This window comes from Balaenoptera acutorostrata, chromosome 4 (assembly GCF_949987535.1).
Source record: "Balaenoptera acutorostrata chromosome 4, mBalAcu1.1, whole genome shotgun sequence".
NCBI classification, from domain to species: Eukaryota; Metazoa; Chordata; class Mammalia; order Artiodactyla; family Balaenopteridae; genus Balaenoptera; species Balaenoptera acutorostrata.
In genome coordinates, this window is record NC_080067.1 from 55129337 (window position 1) to 55154926 (window position 25590).

Sequence of the window (25590 nt, forward strand, 5' to 3'; positions counted from 1 at the left end):
TTGCATTGTGTATCTCTGGAAGAATGCACAGAAAGAGGATGAAGATGGGAAGATGTATTTATTCTTGTACCTATAGAATTTGAACCATGTATTTTATGTATTCTTAAAAACTATTAAAAATTTAAAGATTAAAAAAAATGTACCTAAATCTGGAACTAAAATCTAGAAATTAACATTCCCAGCTGTAAAGCTAGGGTGCTGTATAGTAAGAACCTAAAATATAAAAAAAATAAAAATACAAGTTAGATTTTCTTTTAACAGTAATATACAAATTAATTTCTAGTATGAAAATGTTTCTAGGAATGTATATATACAAGAATAGTGTAAGCTGTTAAATTAACTTTATTTTTATTTAACTGATGAAGTTAACAGACAAATATATTTTAACGTAACAAAAATTATAATTGCTAAGTTTACCATCTACATTTTAAAGGATTTCACAATTATTTTAATATAGACAAAGGCTTAATATTTTAATTTTACCCATTTTTGAAATGTAAAATACATGATTATAATAATACCCATACTACAAATCTTACAATTTTAAAGTTTTAGCTAAAACATATGAGTCTCTGCAGGTAAAAGCTTGAGTTCTCTTATACCTATGACAAATAAAATGTATTACTAATAAAGTGCCACTGGATTAGACAATGCCATTTCAACTATTTTCTTTTTGGAGAGGAGGACAAAAACAGTATAGAGCTAGTAATTTGCATTATACTTTGTAACAAGCACAAGAGTGCTTATTTATAGTAGATATTAACCACAGTAAAGAATTCCTTTCAAGAATGATCACAACTATGACTTATGACAAGCTGTATAGTCATCACTGAATAAAGTTTATATCCAGAGTTTTAAAAATGTGCAATATTGAACTAAGATAAACTTAAGTCTGCCAATATCAAGACACAGTTTTAGGGACTTTATATAAATAAAGGAATCTCTCTTTCAACTGTAAAATAGGTTTCGACCTGTTATAAGGAGACAGGAAGAGTGGTGGATGGTAAAGTTTGGCAAGTATGTTTTTAGAACGTGAAAGCCTGATATGCATTGCTATAAGATGCATCTTTCCATGTAAGGAAAACATGCTAATTAGATGTATACAGCACTTTTCAGGCACTTGACCTCACTTGGTAGTTACCTTGATGTTCAGATGGTTATTTAATGAAAAAACATTATATAGAACTTCAAGTCATGTTCCCACAGAACAGAACATCTGTGTTCCGTAAGCTAAATCCAAATGTTCCCTGCTAAAATCAAATAATGCCATATACCCAATTGAGAGAAAAAAATTTAATAAAGTTAATAGATTGAATTTTCTCAATTTTAAGATTTTCCACAATAAATTTTTCTTAAGCTTTTGTTGCCTATTACTTGTCTGAATGGTAGGAGAAAAAAAGGCTTGAAAACTATGAAATATTTTGCTTAGATGGTATCAGAAAATTTTAAACTGTTGACCAGTTCAATATAATATACTGTTTATGGAAATATGCTTATAGTTCGCACATTTTCTGCTTAAGAGCCATATTTTCTCATAATAAATTTGTTCCTAGTTCATATTACAGAATTCAATATGTAAACATTTTAATGTACCCAAAAAAGTACTATGAATTTTTGTTCTGTTGTCCCTAAATATGTTTGAGAATCACATCAAAGTTTGGCTCTAAAACTATCTTTGGGGTCCAGGCCAAAGGAATACTTTCAGATATATCATTAAGGATAAGGGTCTAAGATAAGACTACCAAATTCTTTTCTAAAATGAAAAAAAATATGGCAAGATTCCAGTATTGATGTTACTAATGTTCCCATTTTTTTTCTTGAATATTTAGTATATGGTTTAAGTATGTTGATATTACAGATTTTTGTTTGTATGTATCACTCTATTACAATTTGGGAAAAATTTGCAATATACTTTCAGGCAGTTAGCTTTGAAATAATGAAACTTCAGCACTTAGCGCAAACAGCCCTGAGAACAATGCATTCAAATTACAGTTCAACTAGAAATAATCTAATTGAGAAACTTTAAAGTACAAAAACAAATTCTGGAAAAGCTGTAAATTAAAAAAAAAAGTTACCAACATTTGAGGCACTACCAGACTACAGTACTTTTAAGAGTTGGAACGACTTTGCAAAAAGAACAAACATACAAAGCTATGTGTGCACATGCACACTCATTGTGCTATAATGAAAAGTTGTGTCCCCAAATTTTATAGCCTAAACATTTTATTGCAGCATCTCTTATTAAAAATTTCATGCTCTGGCTGCAGGAGAGTTTTGATAATTGTTATAAAGCATTGGTACAGAATTTTTTACCATAAATGGAAACGGATTCAAGAGCTTGGTTAGCAATAATTTCAAGTGACTGACAGCCCTTGGAGGGGAGCATGAAAGAAACATCATAATTATGTTCATGATGCAAATGCTAAGTCAAAGTAGCAGTAATTTGATCTATTTCAGAGGGTATACAACTTTGTAGCGAATAAGGTAAAACAAAGTCTTCACAGTAGAAATAAAATATGTTGTTCTAGAAGGAAACAAATATTCCACTTGTTACTATAATATTGTATATAAATTGGTGAAATGCCTACAGACAAAAAGGTATCACTGTATAATCTATCAAGGTGACAGTCTACATTCTATACATGGTAACTTTGACATTTAACATTTGCTACAAAAAGTACAACAAATACTAGGAATCAACTTTTAACATTTCTGATGTCAAAAAAGAATGAAGTCACTTCTGTTCTGTTAAAAAATATGTTTCCTGCTTCCTTTTAATACAACTTATAAAGCTTTTCTAAATGAAATATATTGTTCTAGAGAAACATGTACTAACTTATGTGAAAATAAACAGTCCCATATCTTTAAAATCTATACTTATAATTAACTATATGACAGAAGAGTATTTAAACTTCATTATGGTACTTAAAATGAAATATTTAAGCATAAATAGCTTTTGCCATTCAAGATATGAAGGTACAGATGTGTTATTACAATTTATATACACTTATCTCACAATTGAAAATATATTTATGTGAAGTTTGACAAATTATGAAGAACAAGGGCATGTCAATCCAGAATTAATACTAAACCAGAACACTAGTGTGGTTAACTGGGGTCATATGAATGACCAGCAAGTAACACAGATTGATAACTTTCTGGAGTTCCTGTGGGTAACAATGCCAACCAGTCACAAGTAAGATACGTATTACAGAGTACTAAAAAACTAGAGCAGTATGTAGTAGACACTTAAATGGAATACTGGAAAGAATTTAGTCTAATTACTAACTGTGCTTTGGATGGGAAAAGCTAAAATGTTATACTGAAAATGATTAACTACAACCTCCATATTTCTTGTGCTTTAAAATTCCTCTTGCATTTCCTTAAAGTATCTTGCTTCTTCTCCAAATGGGTTTGCTGAGGCCAATACAACATTTAAAAGTGTGCGCAAATTAAGTAACTAAAACTTCGGGATCTTCTGCTCCTAATGCTATTTCCAGTCACTGAGTAGACCAGTTACAGCATCATACATATTTTCTTCTAGATGATAGGTACAAAGGCCTTTTAGAAGTCAAAGTATGATGAGAGAGGTCTCATAATGAGTCTTAGAGAATGAAGTTATTACTGAAATGGTGATTTTGTTCTAAGTTGCACTGCAATATAATAACTGGTATTGAGTCAAAGGTCCTCATAAACTGTGACAATGCCTAGAATTCTGGAAATATAGATATATGATCCAAAAGACTAAACAGAAATGTAGCAGAATCACCTAAAATACTTCTTTAAATAATTGTTTATAGAATTTTTTCCTAGATATATTTCACACCAGTAACTGAATTAAGTCACATGACAATCAGATAAAATACATATACTTCTTAAGTTAAATAATAATTATCACACAAAGTGACTTTTCTTCTATGATTCACTTTCATGTTAGAAAAAACGTACATAAATTGAACAAATGTTCCAAATCAATTTAAAGTAAGAATTTCCAGTTTTGTCTAACAAATATTTTGATGTCAAAAAAGTCTACTTAAAAATGGCTGAAAAGGAGTGACTACTACAAATACCAACATTTATTCAACATAATTAATAAAAAGTACTGCATAGTATCCTGTAAAGCAGGTCACTCCTTTAAATAAAGAGAGAGAAAACAAGAGTTAAAGGCAAAAACACAAATGGAAACTTCCTATTTTTATGTTGAATACAAAGGCCTCAAATAAAAACCTATAGCTTTAACCAACATCCTTTGCCACTGTCCTTTGTGTCTTCCTTACAATATGACCTGCTAACAGTCACAAAACAGTTTAATGCCTCTGTCAACCACAAGAAAGTACTAAAATCACCATAATATAGGTTATATTAAGTCTACCAGCAATTTGGCAAAGAACAGAATGACTGAGGTAATACAGGTGGGCTGCACATGGTTACTAAGATAACTGGCACTTTTTGATAACATGATTTTTAAGGATCTGTACTTGCCACACCCATGCTGAAACTCTGACAATTCCAATCCATAATCTACTTATTCTATGATATTAAGTTTGAAATTAATGCAGAGCAATTCAACTTAAATGTGGTGCTTCAATACCACTAGATGCTACATTGTTTGATTTAAAACCCTGGTTTATTTATCATTTAACTAAAATTTAGGAACGATTTGCTCAGACAAATCACATCTTCTGAAGCTATCTTGTCTGTTTCTTAGACTTACATACTGAAAACCACAGGAAAGTTATAGGAAAGACACCTACAAAATTTAAAAAAAAGAATTATACATCTTGATCATTTTTTTAAATTACGAATTGCCTGCAAAACTAACTCAGCACAATTTCAAAACAATTAAAAAAGAAATGAGGTTGCTTATGAATGCCATAGCTTTGGTGACAACTTAGAACCAAACTTTAGATCTGCAGTTGATCCAGACCTAAACATTTTGCTCATGCCTGATGTTCCCATTTATTTGCAGGGCTTTATGGCTACGGCACATTCTTCACTCATTGCACACATGACAGACACCTAGAAGGAAAAAAATGTAGGCAAAAATTTATTCAAAAGGCAATACATATATAAGATATAGTTAATTCATCATACATTGGATATTTGTGGATATTTTATACATATTGATTTTGTAAAGAGGTATTCCAAGACCAAATAATCTACTTTTTTTTACAGTTTTCTAAAGCTAAATTTCTCAAATTGTGGTTTTTAAGAAAAATTCCAGGGAACAGGAGAATAAGAACTATAAATGTTTCAATACTTATTAGATGTTATACTTCTGAGAGTTATAACAAAGATAAAGTAAGTCACCTTCACTCATTAGTATTCCCATAACATCCTTTCTCATCCTTAAGAATAGTTCAGGCTGATCTTCAAAACAAATTCAGGGTTGACAGTGTCTATGTAGTAAAAAATGAACTTTGATACTTTCTTTGGTAATGGCCATGGTAAAAGGTATCAGGGGAAAACTGCCTAGTTCTAGAGATCATTTTCAACATTTCATCAATATTTAAAAGCAATATTTCACCTATAGTATTTTATGCTAACTAGTTTAGGTCAAAGTTTTTATAAAATGATTTAAAAAAACAATCTCTCCATAGGTCTGTACCTGCACATCTTCACCTGCATTGTATTTTCCTTCTATTTCTTTGCCTAGTTCACCTTCTGGCAGCTTAAGATCCTCACGAACTTCACCAGTTTCTGTCAGCAGGGAAAGGTAACCATCCTGTATGCATATCAGCTATTGAAAGAAATTATATCATTTGCACTGATTAGATTACACCCACTACTTTGTAATTTTTACACAAACTGCCAACTATATTAATTTGTATAAGTACACAGTAATACATTAATAAATTTTTAGTGCTTAAGAATGCTACACATACAAAAGCATAAAATAGGTATAGACAAAAAATATAAGTTCATTCCTTCCTGCACTCTCCCCTCCCCCAAATCTCTACGTTATTAAACAGTTTAGGCTTTTTAATAGAGTATCCTGAATTTATGTACACAATATGTAGTTGCTTTAAAAAATAAATGGGATATTATAAGTATTTTTCAGCAAGTTGTTTTCACTTAATATGTCTTAGAAATCTTTCCGTTTTGGAAAATATGGACCTAACTTAGTCTCTCTAATCACTTCACAACTGCAAAGTTATACTGTAACTGATTTAACCATTTTTGTATTAATGGGCATAAAAGTTATTTTCAGTTTTTCACGATTACAAACAATGTGTTTTATAATTTGATTATGAACAAACTGAAGTGGAAAATTTTTGGTCTCCAGCTCACTGCTAACAACACTAGATTTTTTAAAAAAGAAAAACATTAGCTTGTTGATGACATTAATGAAACAAAACCAGTCATCAACCTAACCTGCAAAAAAGAACAGTATTGATATCATTGAATTTCTTTCATTACAGGTATGAGGAACCTGCCAGGCCACATTAATTTATTCTAAAAGCATGTACACCATCAGTGTGCCTAGAATTTTAACAATTTTTTTTTTAATCAGGGTATTGTTGCTTTACAATGTTGTGTTAGTTTCTGCTGTACAACGAAGTGGAGTTCCCTGTACTATACAGCAGGTTCTCATTAGTTACCTATTTTATACATATTAGTTAGTGTATATATGTCAATCCCAATCTCCCAGTTCATCCCACCCGCCCTTTCCCCACTTGGTGTCCGTACATTTGTTCTCTACATCTGTGTCTCTATTTCTGTCTTGCAAACAGGTTCATCTGTACCATTTTTCTAGATTCCACGTATATGCGTTAATATACGATATTTGTTTTTCTCTTTCTGACTTATTTCACTCTGTAAGACAGTCTCTAGGTCCATCCACATCTCTACAAATGACCCAATTTCATTCCTTTTTGTGGCTGAGTAATATTCCATTGTATATATGTACCACATCTTCTTCATCCATTCGTCTGTCGATGGGCCTTTAGGTTGCTTCCATGACCTGGCTATTGTAAATAGTGCTGCAATGAACACTGGGGTGCATGTGTCTTTTTGAGTTATAGTTTTCTCTGGGTATATGCCCAGTAGTGGGATTGCTGGGTCATATGGTAATTCTATTTTTCTTTTTTAAGGAACCTCCATACTATTCTCCATAGTGGCTGTATCAATTTACACTCCCACCAACAGTGCAAGAGGGTTCCCTTTTCTCCACACCCTCTCCAGCATTTATTGTCTGTAGATTTTGTGATGATGGCCATTCTGACTGGTGTGAGGTGATACCTCACTGTAGTTTTGATTTGCTTTTCTCTAATAATTAGTGATGTTGAGCATCTTTTCATGTGCCTCTTGGCTATCTGTATGTCTTCTTTGGAGAAATGTCTATTTAGGTCTTCTGCCCATTTTTTGATTGCATTGTTTGTTATTTTGATATTGAGCTGCATGAGCTGTTTGTATATTTTGGAGATTAATCCCTTGTCTGTTGATTCATTTGCAATTATTTTCTCCCATCCTGGGAGTTGTCTTTTTGTCTTGTTTATGGTTTCCTTTGCTGTGCAGAAGCTTTTAAGTTTCATTAGGTCCCATTTGTCTAACAGGTTTTATAAAAGGCAATCACCCAGCATACCAGATGCTACCATTGACATACACAAAAAGAGTTAAAGACATGGTCCCTGGTCCCCTTCAGCCACTATGACATAACACAGGCATACCACAGAGGTAGAGTTTCAAAGCTCTCCTCTATGGCACTACCAACTCTGGCAATGGCTTTCCACAGAAACCCCACCTACCACCGGAGATTTCAGTTTTTGCACATGTCTACAATCTCAAAAACAAAAAACCATCCTACTGAGGCACCACAAACACTTTTAATTAATCTTTTGATCACTCAAACATTTGTGAGGTAGTTGGCAGAAAAGCGGGAAGCAAGGAGGTGGAGACAGAAGTGTAATTTTTAAACAATTAACCACAGGCTCATCTTTTTTATTTCAGCTCTTTTAACAATTCCCTGAAGTAGAACCTGTCAATTTCAAGAGTTAAAGGTTCCCACTCCACTAGTGACTGAACCACATAAACCAAATAATAATACTGATATTTTGGTATTTATATGGTATTTTATTTTTTAAAAAGAATTAATAAAATAAGCCATGGGATGAAATTTAAAGCATTTCAAATACAAAAAGATACAGACATATTATAAAACATCTACTAAAATATATATTTATAAATATTAAACATTAAAATAAATTGCTATAGAAATAAAATTTAAAATTTCAAAAATAAAGCTAAGCTACAGAAAAGTAAAATTAAATAATAAAAATGAATTATTTGATCTTCTTAAATAAATTATTTATTTAAAAGTTTTCAGATATTGAGAAAAGGTGCAAAAATAATGCAATGAAATCCTTTATCTTTTACCTAGATTTACTCTTTGTTAACATTTAACCACGTGCTTTTTTTCCCTCTCTGTATATATGGAATATATAAAATGCATACCATACACATTCTTATTCTCTTATTTTTGCTGAACCATTTGAGAGTAAGTTTCAAACATCATGACTCTTCAGCAATAATACTTCACTGTGTTTTTCCCAAGAACAAGGACATATTCTTACATAACCACAGTTTATTTTTCAAAATCAGGGAATTCAATATTGCTAACATATTATTCAATATATAGTCCATATTCAAATTTGCCAATTGTCCCAATACTGTCTTCGATAACAATTTTTCCCTTCCAACTCCAGGATCATGCCTTGTATTTATCTGGCTGTCATGTCAGTTTAGTCTCTTAATTTGGAACGGTTCCTGACCCTTTGTGTTGCATGACATTGACATTTTTGATGAGCACAGGTTCACTGTATTATAGAATGTTGCCCAGTTTGAGTTTGTTTCCTAATGATTCAGCTAGTGCATTTTTGGAAGGATTACTACATATATGATGTGTCCTCAGAGTATCACATCAAGAGACAAATTATGTCACTATGTCCTATTACTGGTGATATTAACTTTGATCACCTGGCTAAGGTAGTATCTGCAAGATTTTTCCTCTCTCAACGTACCACTTCCCCTTTTGTAATTTTCAATCTTGAAAAAAATAGCTAACGGTGTCATTTTTGTGTTTCAAGCATATTTCTGTGCAACTTTTTCAATCTTCCCTCAAAGCCCTCTCTGACGCTGTAGAGTTGGAAGGAGAGGATGGTAAGAAAACAGTTATAAGTCAATTCTAAATATTTCCTTCTGATCCTTCACCTGTAAGCAATCTATTTATTTGATAACTCTGAGATGTTTATGAACAATTTTTTTTTTTGGTAGACAGAGCAATCATTTTGCTAATAGCAAGCAAGGAGACAGGAGAGGGCAGGGTCAGAAAACTTGTAATACAGGAGTCAGGCATGCAGTGGTGTAGCAAGCTGCTGAATGACATCTGAAATTATACCATACACCCAAAATCCTAGTACCAGAATGTGGTATCTGTCACTTCCTACTAAAAGAATCCAATGTATGGTGCTATTTCTCTCCATAGGACTCCTGGGAAAATGGATAATTCCAGGTACAGAGTAGGAAGTATACAGGATGAGAAAGCATGGTGCTATTAAAGACGACTAGATCCATATCAAAGGGATTCAGGAGCTAACCAGAACAAGGTCCGGAATAAAGAAAGAACAATTTGAGAATCAATAATGATAATAACTACAATGGACTGAAACACAAATGTGTTTAAATGCTTGAGTTCATAGTGAAAAAAAAAATTTCACTGGTCATCTTCAGTAGATGCCAGGAAACCAACTAATTTTGAAAACTGGTACTTAAAGGGAAAGAATCAAGTATTTATATTGGCTTTCCTATTATATACTGTACCACAGTGTAAACAAAAAAGCTGAAGGAAACTTTCTCTTATAGAAGTGTTCTGGCTTTTAAAGAAAAAAAAAGTAACAGATTATTACTTTGTCTCCTTTAATAAATTAATGGATTGAGGCAATTATTACATATCTAATAACATCACAAAAAAATAAACCATCAGGGGCTTCCCTCATGGCGCAGTGGTTAAGAATCTGCCTGCCAATGCAGGGGACACGGGTTCGAGCCCTGGTCCAGGAAGATCCCACATGCTGCAGAGCAACTAAGCCCTTCTGCCACAACTACTGAGCCTGCGCTCTAGAGCCCACAAGCCACAACTACTGAGCCCACGTGCCACAAATACTGATGCCCGTGCGCCTAGAGCCTGTGCTCTGCAACAAGAGAAGCCACCACAATGAGAAGCCTGCGCACGGCAACGCAGAGTAGCCTCCACTCGCCACAACTAGAGAAAGCCCACACACAGCAACGAAAACTCACCGCAGCAAAAAATAAATTAAAAAAAAAAAAATGAAACCATTAGACTCATTTACTTGATGGTTGCACAGAATATCACCTATGGAGTAATTTTTGTTAAAGAAAAGAAGAAGAAAATAAAAATCTAAAGTGGATCTGATCGAGTCTGTACGTCTAATTATCAATTTTCAGGAAATATGTGGGACAAAGGAAATGCAATTAGCAAAATACAGACTGCGTGGAAGTCTACAGAACAACTTATCTAGTTTCTTCATCGAAAATGGAGGGGAAGAGAGAGAGAGAGGGAGAAAGAAGGAAGGGAGGAAAGAGAGGGAAGAGAGACTCAAATACACGTCTGAGAGAGGAGAACCTATAAAGTAGATTTAAGAGATACCTCAACCAATTTCAATGCGTGTACTTTATTTAGGTCCTGATTTAGAAAAACTGTAAAACAAAAACAGTAACTATCACATCTGAAAAAGCAAAACGCAAACAAAAAAACCAAGACAATTAGGAAAATGTAGATATTGATTGGATATTTGAAGATATTAAGGAATTACTAATTTTGGGGGTGCCACAGTATGCTTTTTATTTTTTACAGCCCTTACCTTTTAAAAATGTGTAGCAAAATATTTGCAGATGAAATGATAAATGATATAATATCTGGAATTAGCTTCAAAATAAACAAGAGGTAGAGGGTACAGGAAATAAAAATAGATGGTGGGGTATAGATGAAACAAAACTGGTTATGTACTGATAATTGTGGAAGGTGGATGATGGGTACGTGAGGTTCATCATATTTTGAAAATGTCCACAATAAAAAGTAAAAAAGAAAAATGCTATGGTATATAAGAATTCTAGAAAGAGCACTGTAACCACTAAATAGTTGGGGGTACAGGGAGCTGAGGAAGCAAAGCATGAACTAAAAGGAAGGATATGGGGAGAGTAAGTGACTGCAGATTCTAACCATGATGTGGTCTGGTAAGAAAGAACATGAAAAAGGAGAATTATGGGGGAACTTTTTTGCTTGTATTTGTATTATTGGTATACAACAGAAGAAGGCTGGAGAAGGAATAGCATCATTACAGGTGCCTTAGCCCTAATTTCTGAATTTAATTTTATTTCTCAATCTATTTCAAAACAGTCAGACCTTTAGGTAAGACCTCCTCCTTTCTCCTTCTTCCTTTTCCTCTTCCCCCAGCACTCTCAAGCTACTTCTTTAGAGCTGCTGGTCCCTGGGGGAACTGAATGTTTGATCATTGTTATCAGACAACACAAGGAAATAACGCTATCATCAACTAGAGTGTTATCTGACACACCAAGCCATAAAGTTGGGTATGCACAGCAGCACTCCATCATCAAGCGGAAGCTGCATATGTGAGATCAACTTGAGCAGCTCTTGAAGGCACCAACAAGTTGTATGAGACTCAGAAGCACCTTCTTCTGCAACATCCACAATTTCTCCCTCAACTTGTACCAATGACTTTGTGGGGAGTTCCCTATTACCAGCTGACTGAAAAACAAAATTCAGAATGGTTTCTAGATGGTTATGCATAGTCTGATGAAACTATTCAGAGGTGGCCCTGAAAGACAGTGGGGGTGAGAACTTCATGTACTGGACTTGAAAGAAGAGGGAACCAAAGGTTTGGATTTACATTGATTATGGGCAAGGGCTAAGAGTATGGATGGAAGGTCAACAAAACTGAAAGAAAAAGATGGGAAAATTGCTGACAATAAGGTCTGGGAAAGTGGTACGTGGAGGGACCTCTCCAAATAGTTAGAGAATGTGTCCATATAAATGCTTACCAAGGGGACATGCTACCGAGCAGGCAGACAATTAGGTGACAAGATGATTCTACCTGTGAATGTCATTTAACTTCTTTTTGTAGTCTTCCCAGTCCTTGTTCAATTGGCTCACAAACAATTGGCCATGGTGGCATGGGCTCAGCGACACCGGTTTTCTCTCACCAAGGCTGATCTGACCACAGCCACTGCTGGTACCTCACAGCAGAGACCAACACAGAGTCCCTGATATGGCACTATTTCCCCGGGGGAAGAGCCAGCTACCTGGTAACACTGTACTCCCTCCATCATGGAAGAGGCAGCAGTTTGTGCTCACTGTAATAGATCCTTACTCCACATATAAACTTGCCTTTGCTGCCTGCAGTGCTTCTGCTAAGATCTCATCTGAGGATGTGTAGACAGTCACATTACTGTCAGTACCTCACATAGTATCATTTCTGGCTAAAAAATTCATTTGACAGGCAAAATAAAAAGACAACAGGACAATGCTCAGAGCATTCACTGGTCCGTGTCCTCCATCATTCTAAGACAGTTTGCCTGTGTGCGTTTGCCTACTGAAGACTCATCTTTGCCTCCTGCTGAATGACACTCTCTGGGCCGGCCTGGGTGCTGTTTTACAGGTTAAATATATTCCAATATATGGTACTATTTCTCCCATAGGTAGAATACACAGGTCTAGGAACCAAAGGTAGGAGGCTCTTCTCACTATCACCCTTAATAATACTGTAGCAAAATATCTGTTTCTTGTCCCTGCAGTACTGGGATCTGCTGGTTTAGAGGTTTTCTACTCCAAAGAAAGACTGCTTTTAACAGGGAACACAAAGATTCCACAGAACGGGTATAAATTATAAAAAGACTTTAGGCACAAGGAATTCATAGCATCATTATTTTCTTTGTTGTTCTATTTTAAGTTGCAACAACAAAATTCAACTCCATATCCAAAAGACATATCACTTATTTGAAGAATATACTAGGATTTAATATTCACAGTTTTGGCAATTCATCAATAATCCAAAGATGCACAATATACACTTTAACATGTCCTGTAGTGATTAGCTTTCCTTCTGAAAAGTGGTCTTTAAATGACAGGTAAAACTTGAGTAAATGCAGAAAAGGCATTTAACTTGTGGTGTAGTGCACAGGAACACAGAACTTTCTAAAGAAATATGACTCAAGTGCGTACCAGAGTCTGAACAAGCGTTTCTATATTTAAGAGTCTGGGGATTCCCAAAGGTGTCTGGGTGTATTTGTATTTTACACCATCAGTGAGCCCCAGATAACCATAACTACTTTTGGGGGAAGTGATGGAAATTAGCAATTCCAATCCAAGCTACATCTTGGAATGGAATTTAGGAGACAATTTTCCTTTCATTCTGAACTTATGTTAAAATATGTAAAATTAAAATTGTAAATATTGATACATTTCTTTTCCTAAACACTTACTTTTCAATTATTATAATGAACAGATATATATATTTCACTTTAGCTGACTGTCAAACTGGCACTTGAAATACTGAATTCAGCAAATATAAAGGACTACATGTAGCTAAATAATAAGTAGAAATTTAATCAAGGCACTTGGAAAGGTGAGTGAAGACCACCACAGGACAATAAATATAACTGGAAAGGCTCATGGAACTAATTTTTTTTAATGAACAGAAATAAGTATTCTATGGTGACTTGATAACGAAGGGATGTGATCACTGAGTGCTCCCTCTGCAAGGCACTATTCTAAGAATTAACTAATTAAACCTCACAGTGATTCCATGAGGAGTTTATCATTCTTATCCTTATTTTATAAAGAAAGGCAGGTGAGAGATTAAATAACTTGCCAACCAAGGTCATGCAGTTAGTAAGTGCCAAAGCAAGGATCTGGACCCAGACTGTTAGGCTTGAGTCATTCTCTTATCCGCTCTGGAACACAGACTACATGCCAAAGGCTGGGACTACGGCAAGGCAAGTGAGGCACTTGTCTTGGGTGCAAAATTTAAGGTGGCGCGCGCACACGCACACACACACACACACACACACACACACACACACAGACACACCCCTCAGTGATCAGGTTAATGTACTATTTTTAAAAATTAGAATTAATGCATAAATTCTATAATGAACAAAATATCAGACAGGATCAGGCCCCTGTGTAGCTTGGCATTGTTTCTGGTACTGTCTTTATATAAAATTGTGTGCTTGAGGCAAGGGCCTCACTCACCTCATACCCCTCATCCTAGTCCAGGTCCTGCTTTATCTCAAAATAAAACCCAAACCAAAATTTTCCTTTATGTTAAATCTTGAGCTCCAATCAATGACTGGCTAATTTGATCACAGTAGTAGTCATCTGAACTACTGATACCATCTTTCTGAAACACTCAAGGGCAAAAGCATTGTATATTGAATGAATATTAATGAATATTGAATATTCAAAGCATTCACACATTAAGGATGAAAACAGAAATCTATTTTTGGCAAAAGAAAATTCTATGCTTAGCTTCAGTTGGCTGTACTATCTTTACCTCATTGAGTAGTCATGTATGCATTTAACAAATGTTTATTGAGCGTCCACTATATGCCATGTCTAAATTAGGTGCTCCAAGAATATGGAATGATTAAGTGAAGTTTTTATAAAGGAAAAGGGGAAGCAGAAAAAAAACTACTTTTTGGTACATATCTACTTATGAGGGAATTATGGGGTACATTTTCTCATTAATCTTCATATTATCCCTCCTTTGTAGATGAGAAGACTGAGGCTCAGAGAGGTTGCGTAATTTTCCAACATCACCCAGGTTGAAAGTGGCAGAACTAGATCAAAACTCAGATCTGCCTGACTTAAAAAAAATCTTGCTATTATTATACTAAGACAATTCAAATTTCTATGAAGACTCCAAAGCAACCTAGAAAACATTTGTAAGTGGGAAAATGAAAATATAAAACTGCTAACTAGATTAAAACTGTGCAAAAATATGTTTACATATGGACAAAAAGTAAAAGGAAATCATTGGATAATTGCAGTTAATGGTGACATTCTTTAAAAATTATACAACACAATATGAGGTATAGAAAGGAACAAGTTTAAATTGGGTAAAACGAATTCGAGTGTCACACTTGTATTTTTCACTATGTAAAATGAAAAGAGTTCTATATATAGTATGCTTGATAAAGAAATTGCAGACTTTCAAGAAAGACTTTAGTTATGATTAATCTGAGCTCCCACATTCTATGAGGTCAATGGTTTGGTTACCATCAATACTCCAAACGAGAAAATGCTATCATTAAACATGACTTATCCAAATGCATAATTGGAACTAAAACTTGCAGTTTATACCTATAATTTAACAAAAGGCCACAGCATGGTCACTGAATACAAATAAAACAATTACGAAGTTTTTGTATTTTCTTCACCAAATTCAGTGACCATACACTTTATCCTTTGTATGTATGGCTTTCAACTTATTTCCCTATTTAAGAATACCAAATTCTGACACACATTCACTAATACACACAAACTTGGTTGGTGGAACATGAATTCCAATAATTTCTTGAGAGTCTTAGGTCTGGTAAGGGAAAAGAAATACCTGGAAAGTATTTACGACAAAGAGAAACAATTTACAACAAAGAAAATAGTATTTTTACTAAACATTGGACTCACAATATGGAGTAACTTGATTTGAGAAATAATAAGTGTTCAAATTTTTTAAAATGCAAGAATGTTAAACAGTGGCAAACTAGCAGTCATCCTAGATAAGGTACAAGTGTTAAATAGCACTATCTATTTCTCCAATTTCTAAAATAAGTGGTACTTAACAATTGGTTAGAAAAACCTACAAAACTACTTGTGGGTTTTATTAAATTACAATGGACAGTAAAAAGTATTTGCACCTTTAGGAAACAAGCAGCATTCTAAAGGAAATTAGTACTTACTTGATAATCATTTCTCTTAATATTTGGAACATCCATGTTGTGAGTAGAAGGGCAAATATCTTCATATTTTTTGCCCGTGAAAATATCAATTCCAACAAGGTGAACCTAACAGAGACGGGAGAACAGGAAACTGTTTAATCTTTGCCAAGATATCACTCATTACCTACACAGATGCATAATACCAAAGCTGATTATGACAGATTCTTTCTCCTTCCAAGGTCATCTAATTTTACTTTCTTAAAAAAATAAATGTAGTGGTCATACAACTGAGAAGCAGTGAACAACTAGACAGTATCATGACATATCAAGACCCAATATCATATACTCTAGTAATTCAATCATAAGGGTGATTAAGAAAAATGAATTTAGGTTCGTTAGAATGATGTTAGAGCAGGTTTTCTCATTTGTAAACTGAATGGATTGTCTAAGTCACTAGGATTCAGGAAAGTTTCAGTTCCCCGTTAATGAAACATTATAAGGGCCCAAGAAGGAAATGTTACCTTTCAGTATTCAAATAGCTGATCACCCAGTAATTGTGGGAAGAAAAAAAAAAAGTGTCATTATACGCTTATAACTACAGAAACCTCATGTTCTGTAATGGAATACAAATGATCAAAATCCCAACACCAAGAAAGACCTGGAAGGGCATTTACCTTGGCATGACCGTGCTTTCCAGTTTTGGAAGTTGACATCTCCACTATTTTGCATGGCCGTCCTTTGAGCACCACGAAGCCGTTTTTGCGCAGGGCCGAACACTGCATAGGGTAAGTGCTGGAAGCCCCAGCATCTCCAGTAGTGAAATCAATTTCGTCCGCCATGGTGGGCTGGGGAGATGGTTGCTTTTCTGAGGGTACTATGCAAAAAGTTTGTTTGCTTTTTAACAACTGGCATGCAGGCAGGGAAACGCCTCATTTCGGCGAGGTTACGAGCCACGCATCATGGATCTATTATTTTTGCATTTATAGAACACCCACCCAGAACAGTGGGGACTTTCTAACTCTGGCCTTACAAACTTTTCCATCCTTCGGTGGGGAGGTGGGAGGGAAGTCGCAGAAGAGCTCGCTGGGGGGAGGGGGGCGGGGATACCCGCCCAGGGTGCTCACCCGCGCTGGGGGCAGCAAATGCCGGCCCCCACCGTCCCACTGCAGGAGGAGCCGGTGACTTTCCCGCACCGCGCCGCGCCTCCCGGCCCTCCGCCACCGCCCGGATCCTCACTGCGGGGGGCCCAGCCCAGGCCTCATGTCCCCACGAAGGATGGAGATAACAGGACCTGGCCAGCAGCACCTGGCCCTCGGGCAGCGGGAGCGCACTTCTCCCCCCAGCCCGCAGCGCCGTCACTTCGACCTCTCAGACGCCCCCTGTCCTGCCGGCATCCCCGGCCCGGCCCGGCGCCTCACGGGCCTGAGCCTTGGCGGGTCCCGCGCTCGCCTCGGGCCCCTTTCCATCCTTCCTCCTCTCCACGGTCGGGGCTCGGCTCCGGCCGCCTTCCCCGGCCCTGCCTCGCTCCGGTCGCAGCCCCACCACCTTTTCCCGGAGTCTTCACCTTTCAGCAGGGAAAGAGCGCCTTTCGCCTGCGTAACCGCGCCAGTCCCCCACAGCTGCGGCGGCGGCAGCGGTGGCGACCGCGGCAGTTCCAAGAGACGGGGCGGGGCCGCCACACTTCCCACACCCCGGCCTCCCCGCCCTTTCCCGCCCCCACATCAGCCCTACTTCCGGGATAGGTCCCGGCGCGTCATAGGCACCGCCCTCTCGCGCTACCATTGGCTACAAGGTTCCCGAGGCCCCTCCCAGTCACGTGAAGAGCGCCCTGGCAACCCCACGTGCTGCGGATTAGTGCACTTCCGGCGTGAAGAGCACTTTCTGGAGTTCGGTTGCTGAGGGTAAACTCGCCGGCAAGGAAACTTGCTCCCTCAAACTTTTAGGTTCGTTATGTTCAGGTCCCAGTCGAAGTTAACAAGAACCAAGCCACGCACTCGGTGGCCCTTGCTCTCAGGCGCGTGGCGGTTGTCATGTGACGGCTGCCAGAACTCTCGAGGCGTGGGCCTTCAATGGTTGTGCCTCGTGGCTGTGGAGGGAACTTTGTGTTCCAACTTCTGGCCCAACTTGCAGCCCTACTTGGCGTTGAAAACCATGCTTCTTCCTCGAGGAAGAGCCCGAGTGCAGTATTTTATTACGTGGCTCCCACTGTGGGTTTTGCAGGGGACCCTAGCCACCCATGATGAGATCCCAGCAGCCACTGCCGCTGCAGCTCCGCCAGGATCAGCAGCTCTCTCAGGGGTGGCAACTCCTGAGACGTCCGAGACATAAAAAGCAGCGGTGAAATGACCTCACTCCTCACATCAGAGGCTGTTATGGAGTTTTGGAGGCGAATGGTTGTCTGACTCCTACTGCATTGTCCAGCAGAAAGATGTTCTGCCAGACGCAGCTCTTCCTTCCTCCTGCCATTGGCATTTGAGTTTGAGGTATGTCCGTACCTCGTTAGACCAGCTGGGTTGTCTTGGAATCAATGTGGAGCCGATAGCGACTTCAATAGGTTTAGGATCGAGATTCTTAGAGATGCGTTCTCCTTTTCTCAGTGGTTTCACAACCCACCACATTCTCCTACCTTGGAGAGGTGACCTTTACCCCAGTTTATGTGGCCCTGTGATTTTGTATTGTTGTCTCATGAAAAATCCCATTTCTCACTTTCCTATGTGACTCTTAAGTTTTTTCACAGGTATTTCACACATGTTGTCTAATCTAACCTTTACAATAAGTAAGAGAACTCTCTAAACTGAGCTCAGCCTCTAGCTAATATGTGAAAGAGCCAGATTAGAACCCTAGTTCATGAGTCCGCTCTGCTTTTCCTTACACCACCTAACCTTTCCCTATTATTATTAGGACAGTTACAAATATTTAAAGAGTATTTATGAAAGCAGGTAGTGCATTATTCCTTTAATTTTGACTGTTACTCCTTTTTTAACTTCAAATTTACGAAGTTATACCTTATACAAAGTGGAATTTACCCTTTTTAGTTCTATGAGTTTTGAAAAACATAGGCAGCTATGTAACTACCACTATAATCCTATAAACAAGATATAGGATATTTCCCTCATTTCAGAAGTTTCTTTGTGCCTCTTTGTGGTCAGTCCCCTCCCGCCACACCCAGCCCCTGGCAACCATTAGCGACTACTCTTTAGTCTACATTTTCAGTTGTGGAAAAAGGCAGAGAAAAGTTGAGTAATTTGCCCCAGATTACACAGCTAGCAAGTCAGAGAGCCAGGATTGAACTCTAAGGCAGTTTGGCTCCACAATCACTGCTACCACCATATACTACCACATACTGCCTATATACCACCATATACTGCATTCACACAAGATTTGGATTTGGTCAAATGATCCAGCGTCAGTCATTCAATATAGTTGATTCTAGTAAAGTTGCTGGAACATTGAATTAGCAAATACTGAACTATTGCTACTAGAGGAAGTACATAGTACGTTCCTGTGAGCATGACAACATTTTGGTCAGCTAATATATAATCTTCCTTTATGTGTGTTTCTGTTTGAAGACACTTTATTTAATGTATATTGGTTCATTAACATTTAACTCACAGCCAACAGCACTGTAATTCATGCCCAAAGAAAGCTTATCTAACACATATATGTTCTCTGTAAGGCACATCACAGCCTTCATGTGCTTAGAAACACTAGACAGCACTTCAGTACTATGCTTGGGGACCATTTTAAATAGCCAAGTCATCAACAGAAGTCACAAAAATGCGAAAAGTGGCACTAATAGACCGTGAAAAGAACACTTGTTTACAGTTTGATAGCTGAAACAAGAAGGCAGAGCATTGCCTTGTTTGACCTCGGCTAGGAAAATGTGTATTGGATGACTCAAATCTTCTGCTATTCTGTGAATGTCCACAAATGACCACGAAAGCACAGTGAGTATTGATTTTGGGGTTACAAGTAAACTTTAGTGACTAGGCATATTCACAAATATGGAATCCATGAAAAATGAGGATTGACTTTTTATCTTAGCGCCCTCAGCACTGGAATTACTCTGTTGACCAAGATAGCCCCTTGTTCATTAGATGCTTGCTGTCCAGTGCAGGATACAATCTAGCAATTTTAACAGATAGAATACTGATAAAGAAATAACTACAGGGTGCTGGAAAAAAGGGCTTGGTCGTCCTCATCTGGTCTAGGTATTGTCCAATTGAAATATAATGCAAGCAACATGTAATTTTGAGTTTTATTGTAGCCACATAAAAAAGTAAAAAAGATGAAATTAATTTCAATAATATATTTTATTTAAGCCAATACATTCAAAATATTATTTCACGTCACCAATATAAAAATTATTAATAAGATAATTTTACATTTCTTATACTAAGCCTTCAAAATCTGCTATAGACTACATCTCAATTAAGACTAGCCATATTCAAGTGTGCAATAGCTGTGTGTGACTGGTGGCTACCATATCGAACATCACAGGTCTAGAAGATTTAAAGATTACTTCTCTGGGGGTGATATCTTAATTTGAGATCTGAAAAATGAGTAAAAGCAATGAGGAGGAGTTTGGAAATGTCATTTTAGGCAAAAGGATTGGGAGTACAAAGGCCTATAGATGTCAGAATTGTGGCATCATCCTGGACTGTATATGGTTTAGTGTGACTGGTGTGTACTCTAGAAAGAAATGGATGAATTTGGATTTTCTCCCAAGAGCAATAGAGAAACAGTGAAATGGTACATATAAGAAAATGACAAGAACTTATTTTTTTATTTAGACCATTCTGGTTGTGATAAGGAGAATTTTTAAGGGGGAGAAAATATTGGAAATACGAAACCAATTAGGAAGAAATAGTTAATGTTGGTGAACAAAGGTGGTAGCTATGAGAATATAGAGAAGACAGATTCAAGAGAATTGTAAGAGAAAATGGAAAGAATGTCATAATTAATTGAATGTTGAGGGTCAAAAGGGAAAGGAGACACAGGATGTGAAGAAGAGAAAAGAGTCAAATTAAAAACTGGAAAGGTGGTGGCACCATTTGTTGAGATAGAAAATATAAGAGAAAAAACAAGTTTCCAGGGAAAACTGAGTTCACTTTTAGGTAGATCAAGTTTAAGGTTTCTGTGGGAGAGAATTATATGTTAAATAGAGATAGACATATGTGAATCATCAGTATATAGATGGTGATTAATGCTAAAGCAAGAGACTCACAGCTTTAGGGACACAGACTGAAAATGAAGGGATGGAGAAAGATATTCCATGAAAATGGAAACCAAAAGAAATCTGAGGTAGCTGTACTTATATCAGACAAAATAGACTTTAAGACAAAGACTGTAATAAGAGGAAAAGAAAGTCATATAATGATATCAGAGTCAATCCCAGAAAATGGATTAACGTTGGTAAATATTTATGCACCCAGCATGGGAGCACCTAAATACATAAGACAAATATTAACAGACCTAAAGGGAGGAATAGACAGCAATACAATAATAGTAGGGGACTTCAATATCCCACTTTCACAATGGATAGATGATCCAGACAGAAAACAAATAAGGAAACATTGGACTAAAACTACACGTGTGACCAGATGGACTTAACAGTTACAAAACATTCCACCTGATAGCAGCAGAAAACACATTCTTCTCACGAACACGTGGACCATTCCTCAGGATAGATTTTATGTTAGGCCACAAAACAAATCTTAATAAATTTAAAATTGAAATCATATCAAGCATCATTTCCAACCACAGTGGTATGAAACTAGAAATCAATTGCAGTAAAACTGGAAAATTCACAAGTATGTGGAGATTAAACAACATGCTACTGAACAACCAATGGATCACAGAAGAAATCGAAAGAAAAATAACAAATATTTTGAGGCAAATGAAAATGGAAACACAACATACCCAAACTTATGTGATGCCACAAGTGTAGTCCTAGGAAGGAAGTTATACCAATAAGTGCCTCCATTAAGAAGAAAAGAAGATCCCAAGTAAACAGCCTAAGTTTACACCTCAAGAATCCAGAAAAAAAAGCCTAAAGTTACTAGAGGGAGGGAATAACAAAGATTAGAGCAGAAATAAATGAAACAGAGGGTAGAAAGACAATAGAAAAGGTCAGTGAAAATAAGCAGGTTTTTTAAAGAAGATAAACGATATCGACAAAGCTTTAGCTACACTTACCAAGAAAAAGAGAGAGAAAACTCAAATTATAAGCAAAAGAGGAGACATTACAACTGATACCACAGAAATACAAAGGATCATGAGAGACTACTATGAACAGTTGTATGCCAACAAATTGGGCAACCTAGAAAAAATGGATAAATTACTGGAAACATACAACCTACCAAGACTGAATCATGAAAAATAGAAAATCTGAACAGATCAATTACTAGTAAGGAGATTAAATCAGTAATCAAAACCTCCCAACAAAGAAAAGTCCAGAACCACATGGTTCCACTGGTGAGTTATACCAAACATTTAAGAAGAATTAATACCAATTCTTCATAAACTTTCCCAACATATTGAAGAGGAGGGATCACATCTAGACTCATTTTATGAGGCCTGCATTACTCTGATAACCAAAACCAGACAAGGCCACTACAAGAAAGGAAAATAACAAACATAGTGCAAAAATCCTCCACAAAAATATTAGCAAGATGAATTCAGTACATTAGAAGGATCTATTCCAGGGGTGCAAGGATGGTTCAACATCTGCAAATCAATCTATGTGATACATCATATTAACAAAATGAAAGATAAAAATCATGTGATCATCTCAATAGACACAGAAAAAGCATTTGACAAAATTCAACATCCATCATGATAAAAACTCTCAACAAACTGTTTATAGTGGGACTGTACCTCAATATAATAAAGCCTACATATGACAAACCCACAGTTAACATTATACTCAATGGTGAAAAGCTACAAGCTTTTCCTCTAAGATCAGGAGCAAGACAAGGATGCCCACTCTTGCTACTTTTATTCAACATAGTTCTGGAAGTTCTAACCAGAGAAATTAGGCAAGAAATAGAAATAAAAGACATCCAAATTGAAAAGGAAGAAGTAAAATTGTCTCTATTTGCAGGTGGCATTATATTACATGTAGAAAACCCTAAACTCCACCAAAAAAACTGTTAGAACTAATAGACAAATTCTATAAAGTTGCAGGATGGGGCTTCCCTGGTGGCGCAGTGGTTGAGAGTCCGCCTGCCGATGCAGGGGACACGGGTTCGAGCCCTGGTCTGGGAAGATCCCACGTGCCGCGGAGCGGCTGGGCCCGTGAGCCACAACTACTGAGCCTGCGCGACTGGAGCCTGTGCTCCGCAACGAGAGAGGCCGCGATAGTGGGAGGCCCGCGCACCGCGATGAAGAGTGGTCCCCACTTGCCACAACTGGAGAAAGCCCTCGCACAGAAACGAAGACCCGGCACAGCCATAAATAAATAAATAAACAAATACTTTAAAAAAAAAAAAAAGTTGCAGGATGCATATTCAAAAACAGTTGTGTTTCTACACTCTAACAATGGACTATCAAAAAGGGAAACTAGGGCTTCCCTGGTGGCACAGTGGTTGGGAGTCCGCCTGCCGGTGCAGGGGACACGGGTTCGAGCCCTGGCCCGGGAGGATCCCACATGCCGTGGAGCAACTAAGCCCGTGCGCCACAACTACTGAAGCCCGCATGCCTAGAGCCCGTGCTCCACAACAAGAGAAGCCACCGCAATGAGAAGCCTGTGCACCAGAATGAAGAGTAGCCCCCGCTTGCTGCAACTAGAGAAAAGCCCGCGCAGTAACAAAGACCCAACTCAGCCAAAAATAAATAAATAAATTTAAAAAAAAAAAAAAAAAAGGGAAACTAAAACAACAATCTCCAAAGCAACCCAGTGTCCGTCAACAGATGGTTGGATTAAGACAGTATGGCATTACACACCCACACACACTCGAATATTACACAGCTATAAAAATGAAATACTGCTATTTGCAGCAATGTGGATGGACCTAGAGAATATTAATGCTTATTGAAATAAGTCACAGAGGAAGACAAATACTGTATAATATCACTTACATGTGGAATCGAAAAAAAATAATACAAATTAATGTATATGCAAAACAGAAACAGACTCACATAGAAAACAAACTTGCGGTTATCAAAGTGGTGGGGAAGGGACAAATTTGGGGTATGGGATTAACAGATTAAAAACTACTGTACATAAGATAGATTAGCAACAAGGATATACTGTATAGCACAGGGAATTATACCCATTACCTGTAATAATCTATAATGGAGTATAATCTGCAAAAATACTGAATCTGTGATGTACACCTGCAACTAACTTAATATTGTAAATCAACTATACTTTAATAAAATAATAAGACAATCCCATTTATAATTGCATCAAAAAGAATAAAATTCTAAGGAATAAATTTAACCAAGGAGGTGAAAGACATATACATGGAAAACTCTAAGACTTCGAAATTGAAGAAGACACAGATAAAATATTTTCCATGCTCATGGACTGGAAGAATTAATATTGTTAAAATGTCCACACTGCCCAAACCAATCTACAGATTCAGTACAGTTCCTGTTAAAATTCCAATGGCATTTTAAAAAATTTATTTATTTATTTATTTATTTATTATGGCTGTGTTGGGTCTTCGTTTCTGTGCGAGGGCTTTCTCTAGTTGTGGCAAGCGGGGGCCACTCTTCATCGCGGTGCATGGGCCTCTCACTATCGCGGCCTCTCTTGTTGTGGAGCACAGGCTCCAGATGCGCAGGCTCAGTAATTGTGGCTCATGGGCCTAGCTGCTCTGCAGCATGTGGGATCTTCCCAGACCAGGGCTTGAACCCGTGTCCCCTGCATTAGCAGGCAGATTCTCACCCACTGCACCACCAGAGAAGCCTGGCATTTTTCACATAAATAGAAAATCCTAAAATTTGTGTGGAAATATCCCAAATAGCCAAAATAATCTAAAGAAAGAAGAACAAAGCCGGAGACATCATTTTTCCTGATTTCAAACCATATTACAAAGCTATAGTAATCCAAACAGTATGGTATTGGTACAAAAACAGACACATAGATCAATGGACTAGAAAAGTAGCCCAGAAAATAACCCATGCTATATGGCCAATTAATTTATGACAGAGGAGCCAGGAATGTACAATGGGGAGAGGATAGTCTCTTCAATAAATGGTGTTGAGAAAACTGGATAGCCAGATGCAAAAGAATGGAACTGGACCCCTATCTTATACCATACACAAAAATCAACTCAAAATAGATTAAATATGTGAACATAAGACCCAAAACCATAAAACTCCTAGAAGAAAACATAGGGGGTAAGCTTCTTGAAGTTGGTCTTGGCAATGATTGTTTTTGGATATTTCATCAAAAACAAAAGTAACAAAAGAAAAAATAAACAAGTAGGACTACATCAAACTAAAAAGCTTCTGGACAGCAAAGGAGACCATCAACAATGTGAAAAAACAACCTGTGAGATGGAAGAAAATATGTCTGCAAATCATACATCTGTTAAGGGGTTAGTATCCAAAATATATAAAGAATCCACACAATTCAATAGCAAAAAAACCCAAAACAATCTG

General features: G+C 37.0%; 1 protein-coding gene across 1 annotated transcript; it reads right to left on the reverse strand.

Moving 5' to 3' along the window:
- Nucleotides 1–339: 339 nt before the first annotated feature.
- Nucleotides 340–17674, reverse strand: EIF5A2 (eukaryotic translation initiation factor 5A2). The gene is made up of 5 exons (XM_057545855.1): nucleotides 17540–17674; nucleotides 16650–16849; nucleotides 15997–16101; nucleotides 5609–5740; nucleotides 340–5019 (listed from the first exon to the last, which is right to left on the reverse strand). The coding sequence occupies exons 2-5, from the start codon at nucleotides 16812–16814 to the stop codon at nucleotides 4960–4962; spliced, it is 462 nt and encodes a 153-aa protein (XP_057401838.1). The 5' UTR covers nucleotides 16815–16849; nucleotides 17540–17674; the 3' UTR covers nucleotides 340–4959.
- Nucleotides 17675–25590: the final 7916 nt, after the last annotated feature.